Below are 15,688 nucleotides of genomic sequence, written 5' to 3'. Positions count from 1 at the left end.
CAGGAAAATGCAATACATCCATAATTTTCTTTGGGACCAATTAATGTTTGAAACAGTTTGCATATTTCTAATCAGAACTGTGTTATAATTTTCTGACACAAGAATAGGGCTCTTTTCTAAAGCAAGTCAACAAGACAGTTTTTTGATTTAATAAATACATACATTCTGAATTACAGCACAGAATAATCACTTTGTCAGGTACTAACCCCAGCAACAATGAGACTTATGGGCATAAATATTTAAGAGGTATTCCAGATGTTCATTTTGTGAGCTATATTATTGATGTCTCCTCAGAATGAGGATGGAAGACTAGAAGCATGCAACCTCTGGCCTTACAACTCACATGCTGAGACAACTTCTCTTGTCTCCTCATCTGTCTTCTCATTACCTAGCTGACAAAGTGACACTAACAATTAGCAACAGGTACTCTTCACAGACTGCTTTTTTTCTTCCCCTGTCATCTGCTTTCTGTTCATTAAAACCTCCTCCCTTTCAGCACTCTAATAGACGTGCTTTAACCAAGGGGCATGCTCATTTTGGAATATTTACCATCTTTTCTCAGAGTGGTGTTACTGGGCTCATGTCTTCTCCCCACCCCGAATACCCATGTGTGCATTTCTGCTTGAAACAGCAAAGAAAGGGAAAACAATCAGGTTTTCTTTTTGTTGTTAGAGAGGGTTATTTTCTTTAAAGAACATGCATTTTCTCACTTCGTTTACTTTTTCCCTTGGCTTTTAATTACCATCACTACAGCTTCACTATTTCTCGAGGTACAGAAAACAAGAGTTTATGCCACATATCCTGACAAGGTTGGTTGGTGAGGCTAGGCGAGCGTTCTGCAGTTAACACTCAGATACTGACCAACAACTATCAAAGCTAAAAGCCAGCAAAATAGTGGTGCGGCAACTACAAAAGGGCAAATGGCACTGTGGAAACAGCAGATAATGCACAGAAATCACTGTTGCTCTATTTCCTCAATTTCTCTTTATACTGTAATGCCATTTCATGGGTCTCTGCAGAACAGGGCATCAATTAATTGCAGGGCAGAAGAGTTGACAGATTATACAGCTACTGAAACATTTATTTCTGTTCCTCTTGAGGTTAACTATTAGTCAAGAGCCAAAACCCAAAAATGAGATATTGGGACTTACATATATCAGTGTAATGAAGTCACGATAGCTTCACAATTCCTCACAGCTACACTAATTTCCGTCAGCCCAACAAGAAAAGCAAAAACAGATAAACACTGGATGTAAGGGTTGGTGGCCTTATAGTACAAATGGCTCTTATGCAACAAATGCAGGAAAAGAAAAGGGTGGTCAAACTAACTTTATTGTCTTTAAGAAGAAAATACTTCACTATATCTCAGTGAAGAGGTATGAGACACAACACAATTGTCCCAAGTTCTCAAAACCTTCAATGAAACAGCAATGAAACAATAAATTTTTGACTGGCTTCTGCTGTTGTTTCATTTAGAACAGATTTGTGAGGTGAGTGATTACAATCCCTACGATTGCACAGCATGCCAGCTGATGTTCCTCATTTGTGAATAAAGAAGTTCAGAACAGCAGATTTTAACTCAGACATGAGGTGGAGTTTTTGGTTTCTTTTGCCACACCTACGCAAGCCCTCTTCACATCAGGCCATTGCTCACTGTTGAAGAAGGCTGCAGGGTCTAGGTACAAAAGCTCAGTTCAACATTCTTGGTCTGTAGAGATATATGTTGAAAAGCACTGGCACAGGCTGCCCAGAGAGATGATGGATGCCCCTTCCCTGGAGGCACTCAAGGTCAGGCTGGACAGAGCTCTGAGCACCTGATGGAGCTGTAGATGTCCCTGTTCAGTGCAGAGGAGTTGGAACAGATGACCTTTAAAGGTCCCTTCCAATTGAAATGATTCTACGATAAAATTAATACACTGCTTAAACAGCAGCCCAGTGCCAAAACTTCAAGATGTATTGCAGCGGTGGCCAGCAATACAACCAACACAAGAAACACCCTAAGGGAATCAATGAGAGATGTTGTCCTAGTCTCATGCCACCCATCTTTCTAGAGATCTTTGTTTCATTCAAGAAGCATGGATGATTTTAAATCAGGGCAGGCTCTTCCGTAAGGAGTTAATTATGCTGTAGTGACATGAAAAATGCATCTTTCTTTGCGTTCATATTGAAACACAAAGAGTGATCTGCTGTACAAACTAACCTTCTCTAAGAGGCACAAACATTAGATAAGTGATAAAATATCCTTATGTTACCAAAAAGAAACACCCTCATTTAACCATTTAACACATTTTGCTACTTGCATAAAAAAACTGAAAGCATTTTTTAGGAACATGAAAACTCCAAAGACAGATGAGCAACAGCCCAGGTCTTGCAAATGAAGTATGGAACTGAACTGCTTTCCAAGCAACGTTTCTTTTTGCTGAACAGTAACTTTTGCTCGCTTTGGACCAGTTGCATACCAATATCCCAGTCAGTATAAAGGAAGATAAGATCTGTCAGTCTCTGAAAAAACTTTCAACAAACAAGGCTTTTTCTTAAAGAACTGTTTGGTTTGATTTTTCAGGCTTCACCACTCTCCCAAGGGGTGTATTTTCCTCCTGTGCCAGTGGCCTGTTAAGAGACTATGCAACACTGGAAGACTTAACCCCAGCAGAAGATACCATCTCTCCCTCTAAATGCAAAACGGGGCCAGGCTTACTACAGTTTCATTTTCAGAGATTACTCCTGAGAATCAAGTTCAACTACAGTTTATGCCTAAAGCCCAGCAAATGAACATACAGTATATATTAAGTATATTAAAAAATAAAAAAATAAAAAAATCCTTGAATGGCAAATGCAGCTGAAACACCCAGAGGGAATGAAAAATCTTATAGTAAATTTATGAAATATTAAGTCCCACAAATTTATGCTATGTTGAGAATAGCAACACCACTCCTCCTAAAGTGCCCAAAACATCACACCACCAAGTTTAAAGACCCAGATCCCCCTCTCAATTAACATTTTTGTTTGAAGACTAACTCCGTTTAATTTGAAATTTCCTCTTGCTGTGCCAATTACATTTTAAAACTTTTTCCTGTTGAAGTTTAAGTGCACTGTCTTGTTTTACACACAAAGTACCATTAAAGCAGCCCAGAGTAGAAAAAATGTTTTCCTCTTTCAGTATCAAGCACCTGGCAAGTAAATGAAAAAGTTTCCTGTAAAGACTTAAAGGCTATTAAAGGCATTCCTCTTTTTCCCCGGGGATTCAAAACCCTGTTATTTTTATTCCTCTTTTTAAGCCTAAGAAATTACATCATCTTTTCCCTTTGATTTATACTTTACAGTATGGTTTTCCTGCATTGTTCCTCAATTTTCTAATTCATTAATAATTAAAACTCCTGTTAGCTTGGTTATGAAAAAGTAAAAGAAAAAAAAATGTTACGCCTAACATTACATTTCTGTTTGTGAAACAGGCATCTGGAATATCTGGAAACAGGCATATATATATATACACACATAAAATGAACTACAAATTTTAAAAATTGCAGTAAAATTGCAGCCTATTGTTTTCTTCAACTACATAGGTCCTTGACAGAGCTCACCAAATCTCTGAGGAATAAACTAACAATCTGCTTCAGAATGATCTGTACCAAAGAGTACAGATAGATGATGAAAATAACGACTTTTCTTGTCAACTTCCTTCCCTAGATTACAGCATTAGTGGACAGCATGGCATCCATTTACTTCCTGAGCAGTCGATGCTTTGTAAGCCCAAGGTAACTGAGCACAAAGGTAGTAACAGACCGACACAGACTAGCTCTATGCACAAGCACACACTTCCATGGTGAGTACGAGTGGCATAAGAAGTGTATGGTGGATTCAATAATTCCACTGTTATCTTGGATTCCAAAAAGAACTGGACCTGTTGTATTCAAGAGACAATTACTGCAATTATATTAGCTCCACCTTGTAAAACACACATTTATTCCGTCCTAAGAAACAGCTGCAAAAATGAAACTCATAAATACCTCATGCCATGCTCCCTTGGAAAAATAATCAAACAGCAACAGCTAAAAAACTGTTATAAGGGACTGAGCTGGAATTAAAAGTCATTGTAGTTGGCAACCATTCAGAAGAGAGCTTTGGAGAAGGGCTAAGAACATTGACTGGAGAAAACAAAAAAGATCCCATACAACAACACTTTCATGCAGTCACAGAATCATAGAATAAGCATAGCTTGGAATCATCTTGTTCAATTGCCCTTCTTAAGCACGATCTGGTATAACATGTTGTTCAGGAATGTATCTTGGTGCGTTTTCCATGTCTAACATCAGAGACTCCATAACCTCTCCAGGAAACTCATTCCTTCGTTTGACACTCGTACAGTAAAATACTGTATTCCTGTATTCAGCTAAAATTTCAGATTTCATACCTTTTTTCTTGCCTCTTGTCTTGTCACTAGGCACTGTTACAGAAGAGCCTGTCCCCCTCATCTTCATTCCCTCCCATTAGGTGCTTATACCAATCAACAAGACACCCCCTAAGACTTCTTGCCTCTGTCCTGAACAGTTCCAGTCCTCACAACCTCTCCTCGTATAAAAGATGTATGGCTTCAACTACAAACAGGCAAATTTTTGTGATCTATTGGAATAAGTGGTGCAGCTGATTGAATTCTCATCATGAAGGTGTACAAGGCTGCTGCACCAAAGAGGATCCTGTAGAATTGAAATCTTCAACTCCGTTGGCCTGTTGGTCAGTCTTATGAATGCTTTCACAGAGCTGGCTGCAATATACGAGTAATACTTCTCCATAGCTCTCCTTTGCTTCTCCCAACACAGCCCCAGCTTCTCAACAGTTCCACAGCAGAGACATTAATTACTTTATCAAGTGGCTCATGACTGCAGCTTACTTCTTGAATAGTATACTCTAAGTATGAAATGAAAGCTAACATACAAGGAAATTTCATAAAGCTTCATGCCCATTCTGTTACCGTTAAAATAAATTCCCGAATTTCTTACCTGCAACAAATGACTGCTTTACAGGAGAGTGCCAAGTCCAGAAAGCTCTGCCTGACTTCAAATGAAAGGGCATACTTCAGTGTATGGCCATCAATAATCAGGGCAATATCATTTTCCTTGCCCAAGGAGTCCCCCAGACTGTTACAATGGTGAGTCAAAGAAGCTCTTGTTGCCTGAAGTATAAAACAGAAGTAAATGTTTCATGTTTATATGCAAATGCATCCAAACTGTAACAAGGCATCTCTGTACTATGCAATAGTGGGCAGTAGCACTGAAGAGAACAGCATTTTAACAGGACCTCACATAGAGACATTAGGTTGAGTCACACAACAGTCAGGCTGATGAGGAATACACGCCTCTATACTGAAAATATGCCCCTATACAGAAATGTGCAGACTGACACCTTCATTACACATGCCTGAGTGATGTAGGAGCCCACAGCAGTTGCGGTACATCCTCTTAAACTTCAGGGCAGCTAAAACCCAATGCCTCTCATGTCTTTCAACACCATCCCAAGTATTAATACTTGTTCACTCTTCTCTACCCCAAACAGCTACTGCTGAGAAAAATCACGTGTTCACTATCACCCCAAATACTTCAGCCAGTCCCACTGCAATGAAATTCATGCTGAAAGCAGTCAGTTCTCTTACTATGCAGGTTAGCTTAACTATCTGGTCTAGCAGAGTTAACAACTACTGCTAAGTGGTTCAAGAAGTTTCTCATCATCTGCAGTATGTGTACACTTTTTGAAAGAGAAGGCCCTGACTCAGGGCACATGGGATAGCAGAAAATGAAAAGCAAAGGCTTGAATAGCCAGCAAACCCAACACTACTTTCTAGATGATAAATGATCGCTAACTGCTGGACTATAATTTTTCAGTTTTTCCTCTTGTTGGAAAAAAAGAAAAATAATAATCATCATTAGCATATGCAAAAATAATAGCTTTGTTTTAACAAGTCCTCACTTGATTTCTTATGCTTTCTCCACTCAAACCAACCAGAAAAAAAATGCACTCCTGCTCATCTTAAAATCATGCAGCTTTGAATGACTGTGCTAAACCAAGTTTTACACATTCCTTGCTTACTGATATTCAAAAGTACCCTATTTGTGGTCTTTCAGTGTTAGCCTACAGACAGTACCTTTTGTTTTTCTTTACATAAGAAGAAAAGCCACTAGAATAGAGTTATAACTGTCAGAAATGAAAATAAAGTATTTTTGGATAATTGCAATCCACTCGCCATTTTATAAATCCAGATTTCTGCAAGGATGGTGAAGCCACAAATAGTTGCCAAGTGTTGTAACACCTGTTTAATAGACAGATAGAAAAAAACAAAAACAAAAACACCCTAATGTATCTAAACTAGTTCCTCTGGATTATACATCTGCTGGTCCTGAGGAGCACCAATCACTTCAACTAAGGCCTGCACTCAGTGATTTCTTCAGTATCTGCGCATGAAGGGAACAGTGGGGAATAAACAGCACAAAAAGAAAATCTTCCCAGCACTGTAAGTTCTTATTTCTTGATTTAAGCCTGCGTGTGCTGTGTCTGAGCACTACATCACTGAGACATCATTCAGTTTCTGTGAATGTAGCGATGGGAAACTACGTGGATCACCCTGTTCCTCCCCTGTAGAAAGCTAGATGGCTATTTTATATGAGGGGTGCTAAATATAAGAATGTCAACATAGCAGATGCATGTCTGGCTTCTACCAAGATTTTCTGTAGGATCTGCAAATTCTAGAGTCCCTAGCCAAAAAAGACAACTAACAGGTACATATCTTGAGTTGTCCAAAACATCTCACAGAAACCCTTCCTACTTGGTGTTCATCTTCCAACTGAGAAGTACTGTCCCATGCATAGCATATAGCACAGCAACATTTTCCAACTCGAATACTGAAGTACTGAGAAAAGCTGCATATTTGACTAATTGAAATAGCCACAGTGTTTTAAGCTCACACAAAATCATCTATTAACACTCAGATCTGATATTTTAGGAAGGGGTAAGTGTTTTTCAAGAGAACCCACTAAGCAAATGTTACAGGGCTGTTTCCCACACCTTACCTCACTCCTCACACTGTTGTGCAGAGCTCTGTATCCCCCTAAATATGTTTTCCCCGAGGTGCCAGCATCTCATTGCTGAGCCCAGCTGTGTCCTGTGGTGGCTGTTATGGAGTGGGCTAGAAGCAGCTGTGCCCACCACAGCACAGCCCCTACTCCCTCCCCACAGAGGCCACCCAACCCCTTGCCACTTACCCCCAAAAGCCAGCAGACCAGACTTGATGAACCCAAACTTTCTCATTTTTGCTAGAGGCCAAGTGCCAATAAAATTACGGCTGCTCAGATGTCATACAGCATATTGGTGCTTCCAGGCCTTTCAGCAGCTAGAGTTACCTGATTGTTTTGGTTTCTTCTCACTTCCTCCGACTCCCATTTTGGTGATACAGTTTTACAGGGTTCTAATAGCAATATTCATGCTATCTAGGAGTTCTGTGACTGCAGACGTCAGTGACCACAAGCTTTCTAACTGCAGCTTTACCACACTAACAGCAGAATCAGCCCAAGCTACCTGGGGCTCTAATGTTTTTCAGAAATAATCCAGCAATAAAAGTGTCCCCATTCTGTTGATTATAGTATTTTAAAAGGATTTATGCTACAGGATTATGCCAATGATCTTGAAGTATCTGTATTTATAAGGTCATGGTAAAGGAATTTTTTCCTTTGTCTTTCTACTCCCAGCTCAAATAAGAATGGCTTTCTTTCAGACAGGAAAATACACCAGAGATCCAAGTGAAATTATTTAATCACTTAATTTTAGAAGTGTTTTTCATGCATAACACTGAGTGAACTTGGTCTGACTTCTTCCAAGGCACAACTGCTGCAGTGCACTGAGCAGACTGAGCGCACTGTAGTGCTTAGAGGCTACTTATTTTTTTACTTGTCTTGAATAATCCTTTCCATGAAAAAATATGTAAATATATAAAGAAAAAGTCTGAGCTACATTACAAATTCGATGACGATTTTGTACTTTCAAGCCAATGTCAAATTCAAGTGTCATACAAAGCTAAAGTTTGTCTACCTCAGTTTCAAACAAATAAAGACAGTGAAACAATACGAACAAAAATAGCTACAGTCAATCAAACCAGAGGCTCAACATCATGTCGGTGGTCAAAGCGGAAAAAAACCCCAAAAGTACGGAAAGCAAATCCCAGCACTCTCCAAAACAGCCTCCTGGTCCCCAGCAGCTGGCAGCTCAGGCATCTCCTGAGCCACAAGCAATGCCTGTTCCAAAGCAGTCCTTAATCCTGAATTACCATTCAGAACCATTGGGAAGTTAAAAAAAAAAAAAAAAAGCAAGGGAACAGAGGCCATCTCAGCTCAAGAGTAAGAGTAAGTAGGATGTAAAGCAAAATGTAGCCAAGGGAAAAAACAAATACTGGAGATGAAATGAACTTTGAGTAGTGAAGAAGTTTTGAATATAACAGCAGTCAAAACAATATTTCTGAATCGAGAAAAAAGAGAAAGAGAGGGAAGGAGCTGTCAGATAAAGTGACCACTACATGACTGAACTCTTCAGAGTAAGCCTAAGTGGGAAGAGAACTGGGCCACTTTCACACAAGAAAGGAAGAAAAAGGGAGCAGAAACTGCTTGTTATTTATTTTCTCTAGATGGTGGTTCAAACAAACTCTGACCAAACTAAGAAACTAGTCCCTCAAAGAGACAAGTTTATAGATTAAGTTAACTAGTATGACAACAGCCTGCACGGGGCACTGTCAGCACACAGCAGCTATTTCAGACAGATTACATTTTGCACCTTCTTCATTACAATAATGAATGTATCACTCCCTTCTGCCTCATTAAACTGTGAGGAATTAGATTTATGACTTCATGGTGTGCTTTATATACACTTCCCTGAAAACTAAACACAAAGCAAATGTCAGCTGAAACCACAAGAAATTGGTCCAGAAAACAAAACAAGGCTGTATCTTGGGGAAGGGCAGTGAAGGGCCACAGCCCAACCACCCCCTACCACAGACTGGAGAAGAATCTGAGGGCAAGAGAGCAGGAATGTTCAACATCCAGCATCTGTTGCCCAGAAAAAGCAGGAACCAAAATAAAGCCACACAGCAAAAAAAAGACTTCCTAAGGTAATGTTTCTCATCAGGTGAGAAGACGATAGCTTATTGCTGTGACTACACACATGCCTTCTCTAATTCATGCTCTGGTCACTGAACTATATACAAGTTGTTGCAGAATTAGTAGTGCATTTAACATACCACAGTAATTTACAAACCAACAATTATATGTCAGGAATCCCATTTAAAATGCACTTTGTAAAGCTCTCAATATACTCCTCCTAACTTACAACCTAATAGCTTATTCAGTCAAGTACTAATTCCTACATTTGCTTCTTCCAACTACTTATACACTGGGTATATAACAAAGACTTCCTCACTAAGCAGATAACAAACATTTGGAAACCAAGGGAAACAATATCCCTCCATGGGCAACTCATTACTGATAACTAAATCAGAAATCTCCACTTTGATAGCTAGCTTTTACTCTTGTTTGATATCAAGGGATAAAGTTTGTTCTTTGAGTCACATCAGGCAAGAATAAATCAATCCTTTACTGGAAGAAGCATGATGGAGAAGAAATCAATACTTGTCCTAATGAGTCTGAATAAACTCAGACCAGTGGAGTATCACTACCATTTCTGGTAAATACCCATCAAAACTAAATGGAAAGTTTATCATGAGTTCTGGAAAAATAAAACAACACAACAACAACAAACAAAACCCAGAATATTACAAAGCACTTCACATATCCACAATAAACTTCTTTTTTCTTCCCTCAAGACTTTCTTTCTGCACACAGCATGCAGCTGCTCTGGAGAACCCAGGAGAGGTGCCTGCCCACCAGACTTTACTACATGGGCAGATGGATTTTTCTCCCCAAAATTAAAAATACAGATACCATTTGACTTAAGGGTCTATAGAAGGCAATAGAAGTCAGAACAACCACCTGTTTAGTAGCCTTGATTCAGTGAGCTATTCAAATACAAATATTTCATTAACCAACAGAGGACATGAGCACATACCTAAGTGTTGTGCTTAACCAGAGCAACATTATCAGTCCTACAGCTTCACAAGGCCTTAAAAATCCATTCATACATAATTACCAAGTAAACAAGAGCTTTGTAGTACATTAAATGAAGATTGCAACCTGAGCAAGCAAAAGAAATCAGGGTCTCTTATTTTTCCTCTCTTTTTGAGCACTCACTCACTACCAGGGGGATGGATAGTGGGGATTTTGATTAATAATGTGTCAAGAATTCTGACTCACAGAAGTGTGTCTAAGGGTTAATACTATAGTCTTCATGCTTGAGTTAAATTCAAGACATGGTGGTATATTCCATAACAAACCTACTCGATATGCTTTTCCTGTTTATTTTCCCATTTCCATTTTAACAAGTCACAACCACAACCACATCCTTGAGTAGACCATTTACTTGCATTACTGCCTTAAAAACAAACTTTCAGATTTTATTGTTTTGCGTGTGCACGGCTTCAATCCAGAAGACAGAGTAACATGATTAGCACACTACTATAAATCTGCACAGCAGAGTGTAATTTGTTGACAGGCAGAAAATGAAAACATCCTGAATGAGAGTTTGTGTGGTCTTTTCTCTAGACTGCGCTCTCAGGATCTGTAACGAACATTTTAATGGCATGTTTGTATATTATCACTTTCTAAGGCCTCAGAAAAAAACATCTGGTAGGCCAAGCTTTGTATTTAAGAAACTAAAGTGACACAACCAAATCCTATGCTTTCCCATACTATTATTTTTAATTTCATGTAACAAATACTAAGGATTTTAACTCAGAGTGAACTTGTGAGCCAATGAAAATTGAGTTAACTTAATGAAGCTCAGCTGACATCACTGAAAACAAGACAGAAAACAATGGGTCCTTAAAAGAACTGCACAGGCTATATAACAATCTTAAAAGATTTTCATTTCAAAGTTTTTGTTTTGTTTAACGGCAGCACACTATACAGTCCATGTGCTCCCTGTGGAACTTGGGAAGCTTACATGCAACAGCAAGACATGTTAGTGGTTAGCAGTTTGTTATCCAATGCAAAAAACAGCATCAAATATTTGCCAAGAAAAAAAAAGCAGTAAGACCAGCAAAATAATCTTGTGGTATAACATCTCTTTCCTAAATTGATCTTACAAAACAAGTGATATCCAGAGAGAAAAAAGAAAATTGCTGCAAGATGAGCTGCAAATCCCTTCTTCCTTACTTCCTGACTCTTCTCTGGAAAGGGTCACAGTGTCACTGAAATGACAGTCTGGAACTGTCTATATCTATGTCTAGAATTCATTCTAAGCACAGAACGGTGCGTGGACCTGAAAAGAAAACTAAATAGCAAGTAGCATGAGTTAGACAGATGAGAAACCCTGTTCATTTGAAGCAGAGGATCCTAGATCTCCTAGATCTGAGACCTTGGTGAGTCAAATATCCGCTAAATCAGCTGTACATTCTCTGGTCTCTACAATTTACATACACTTTCTGAATTTCCTCCTCCATCTCAAAGGAATTCAGATGATCCTCACAGAACAAGTTGCCACACTAAGATGTTAAGCTAACCGCTGAGTTAGGCTAACAGCCAACTACTAGTTTACATGTTATATTTATCAGAAATCTAGAAAGCATTGCTACCTATGCCATTTAAGTATTTCTGTCTTCTTCCACCATCCTGCCAACCCATTCATTGCTCTGGAAAACACTGAAGTGCAAGATCAACTTCTTGTACCAGAATTTCATTTTTTGTGACTTCCACTTCCTTCCTATGAGTAGACGCTGTGAATAATCACATGTAACAATTCTTTTGCTGTACTGAAAAGAATATTTTAAGTGGAAATGCCTGCTATGTCCACCGCCCCAGTTTTAAATGAGAAGTTTTCCATGGCTGACTTCGCCGTGTAATTCCACTCAAGGTAACACTTGCCAGCTCAAATTCACGTGAAGCTGTCCACTGTATCCTAATTGCAACTTAGATGCTTCACTACATACTTGAGTGGTGAGGAGTCTTTCACTTCAAACTCTTTGCCATGCCTGAGGGATCTGTATGGACATCTGGCAGACGCAAGTTTACAGGAGAATTGGGATAACGATCGTAAAGGCAAGACAAACTAATGCGTAAATCAAAGTTGGTGAAACGTGATGCAAGTATTTAGAGCAACACCTGTTGGGCAGAGGAGTCTCTGGAAGTACTTTGCACAATAAACAGCACATGTGCAAGTGCTAACCTTGAAAGGTCGCCTCAAACCGAGGAAGAAATACTGCTTCAGTTCTAAAACACATACTTTGCCAGCTTTCCAAGTTTTACACTGAACTCCAACAGGTGAGCAAACAAGTCTCTAAAAGCCAACAGGCAACATACAAAGACTTAGCTATAAATGGGAGAGCAAAGTACATTGCTGGAAAGCCTAGGAAAGAAGATTTCTTGAGTAGACGTGTTCACTTGCAGGATTTGTTGGCCAAGTTCCTCTGCTTCCCCTTCTTTGCAAGTTCCTACAAGAGATCTTCCTCTGTACAGCTGATTCCGTGTACTGTTACATACTTCTAAATGCTTTTATTTTAGAGTTAAATTGCAGGGGTAAAAAAATTCAAACACAGCAGTGTTTGCCAGATGCAGTGTCACCTGCTTAGATAAAAGCTTAGATAAAAGCTGATCCAAATGCTGTGTTTTATGGCTATCTAAATGGAAACTCAAAAGAAGAGCAGAATGGGAATTATGTGGTAACTAATATGAGAATATGTCCTAATAAAATCTACTCTACAACAACATAAGCTTCCACGTTCTACTCACCAACATTCAGACAAGCATTTTCATACTTTCTCAAAGATGATGATGTTTCTAAAAGCATCCACAAAACTAGTTTAGCCTTCTGCAAGTCACAAACTCAAAAATACAAACTTCACATTGATAAGGACAATAGGCTTTGGCTGCCTGGCTAAACAGTACCATAGATGAGGCAGAGATTGTGTTGAAGAGAGTAGGCTATGCTCCTGTACTTTATTTCCAGCTGGCCTTCTGGCTTTTTCATCACAGCGTAACACTTCACTTGCATGCACTTCTAAGCTACTGACTCCTGTTCTGGTCCTGTTTTGTATTCATGCAACCGAGCGCTCCTGCCCAACAACAGGATCTCCAGTCTCACCTTTACTGGAACTTTTTGTCACTCACTGAAGAAATCAAACAAATTTAAAAATCCCAACAGACAAGTAGCCTCGCAGCATGGTAGCATATGCAAATTCATCTGGATGAGCACTCCAGTAACACTTCACACTGTTAAACATCAACTTGATCTTACAAGTTCCAATATTGTTTGACTTTGACCCTTTGAAAGAATTCTAAAAAAATTAAAATGAACAAAAAAAAAGTCCGAAATATACAGTTGTCCAATATTCCTTCTCTAGTACAAAACCAGCATAATTTGAGTGAATTTCTGCCTGAACATTTTAAGACATTTGATCCCAGGTTCCTCTGACAGCAGTGCCAAAATTTAACATCCTCTGAGCCCGGTAAGAACAGGAGTAGCAGTGTATAATGGCTGGGTAGTACTGTTTCCTAAACCATTTCTTCAAGTACGACATAAAAGAACTGCTCCTTCAGAATTAGTCTCAGCAACGTTCTCCACCAAGTCCAAAGAAGCTTCCACTTAATTCAGGAGCATAAGTAGCAGTATCTTTTGGAAAGATTATTTATGATGAGTACCTGCCTTTCCACAGAAGTCTATAGATGTTGACCAATCCCTCCGCTGGATGCATTCAACCTTAACATGCTTTTTCTGTTGTGAAGCCCAGAACCACACACAATACTCAATGTGAGGATGTACCAGCACTGTACATAGGAGGAGAATCATCTCCAACCAGCTGGCTGTGCTTAACACTCTCCAAACTGTGATTTGCCCCTTGGCTGCCAGGGTACACTGCTGGCTCATGCTGAGCTGCTGTCACAGCACCCACAGGTCTCTTCAGCTGAGCTGCTCTCGGCTCCAGTGTTGATCATGCTGTTCATGACTATTCAATGCTCCAGTGTATCCAGATCCCTCTGCAAGGCCTCTCATTCTTCCAGAGTCATCAGCACCTCACAGTTCAGTATCATAGTGAACTTGCTAAGGATGCTTCCCATTCCTGCATCCAGACCACTGGCAAAGACGTTGAACAGTACTGGCCCTGGAATGGAGCCTGGGGAACACTGCTGGTGACCAGCTGTCAGCCAGATGTAACCCCGTTCACTGTGATCCTTTGAGCACTGTCATACAGACAGTTCACCACCATATATATTTAATGCATACATTTGATAAGCTCAAATAGCACAATATTATATATGCAATCCCAGCAATACTGGAATCTGTTTATACAAATCCATTTGAGAGAAATCTCACCATATCCTACTTCAAGAACTGCAGCATAAAAATACTACACATTTATACAGCAACTTGCAAAAGTCACTAAGAATGTGAGGCAAAGCAACAAGAACCGATTCTTCAAGCACATCAAATTACATCACTGCCTCTACTTGCCTATTTAATTGCACTGTGATTCTGCTTGATGAATACGATCTCCTTCCATGCCAAGAAAAACATCCATATGAAGGACCCGGAGATATTAGATGGTTGCACTGAGATTATTTTCGTAGCTTTTAATTCAACTTCAACCTGGAATTCCTTCACAGTAAGCCAAGTAATCTAAAACGCCTATATAGGGTCCTTAATCTTCATAGCAAGTCTCAGGTTATCACATAGAGACCAAATTTTGCTTTTAAAAATTAGATAAACAGATCATATCAGTACTCTGACGTCTCCAGTGGCAGCTGAAAGTCCAGATGAACTGGACCATCAAGAGGTGTAGATAATTATTCAAGGATGTTTTCAGTTCTGTAACAAACTGATTATGCAGGAGCCAAGGAACTCTGTAAATAAGGAAGAAGACAGACCCTGAAGGCACCTCTGTCCTGTCAGCAGTGCATTCATCTCCAAACATGCAGCATGTGGTTTAAAAAGAAAAATGAAAGCAGTATTTTACAAGTTGTGTTTGATGACAGGAAAATCATTTCCAAATATGCCAGCTGGGTACACCATTTCAAACACAAATCCCATTGTCAGACAACTTAAGGTCAGGTATTTCAAGGTGGCTGTAAGCACCGAACAGCTCAACACTTGAGACTTGCATGGTTAAGTGCTGAAGTCCAATCTGATGCAGAATGCCAGATAGCTTCACTCAGAGCATTAAGCTTAGCATGCAGCCATGTGGTGTGTTTAAGGAACTTACATGAAATCTCCCTAGTCCATGAGCTGAATGCTCAGAGCAGGGGAGAAGTAGGAAGGATAAGAAGCTTTCACCTCTTCGTGCAGAATAGAACAATTTACCATTTCACCAACCAGCTATCTCGCTGTCTCACAGATGAAGTGTCCTGGCAGTGTAGTGGCAGAGAAGAGTTGCAAAAGGCTCCTGGCTTTCAGAACGGTGCCTTTGACAGTCGTGTAAGAAACACATGTGCATCTCAGAAAGACTGGGGATTGCAAAGACTGTACTAAAATCTTGTTCTCCTTAAACCAAGAACAAGATTAAGATGATTATACAATTTTCATTTACTTCAGAAATGCTCTACATGGGACT

General features: G+C 39.5%; 1 protein-coding gene across 2 annotated transcripts in view; it reads right to left on the bottom strand.

Moving 5' to 3' along the window:
• The window catches only part of ATP8A2 (ATPase phospholipid transporting 8A2), a 281,480-nt gene that overhangs the window by 189,188 nt on the left and 76,604 nt on the right, over window positions 1-15,688 (bottom strand). For both annotated transcript variants that reach the window (XM_042839218.1, XM_042839220.1), the window contains exon 25: window positions 4,998-5,170. In XM_042839218.1, coding sequence (XP_042695152.1) covers window positions 4,998-5,170 — 173 coding nt within the window. The remainder of the gene's footprint in view (window positions 1-4,997; window positions 5,171-15,688) is intronic.

This window comes from Centrocercus urophasianus, unplaced genomic scaffold (assembly GCF_019232065.1).
Source record: "Centrocercus urophasianus isolate 14NV4802_14NV808 unplaced genomic scaffold, USGS_Curo_1.0 seq_9, whole genome shotgun sequence".
NCBI lineage: Eukaryota > Metazoa > Chordata > Aves > Galliformes > Phasianidae > Centrocercus > Centrocercus urophasianus.
The sequence above is the reverse complement of the archived record's forward strand: the minus strand, read 5'-3'. Positions and strand labels throughout refer to the sequence as shown.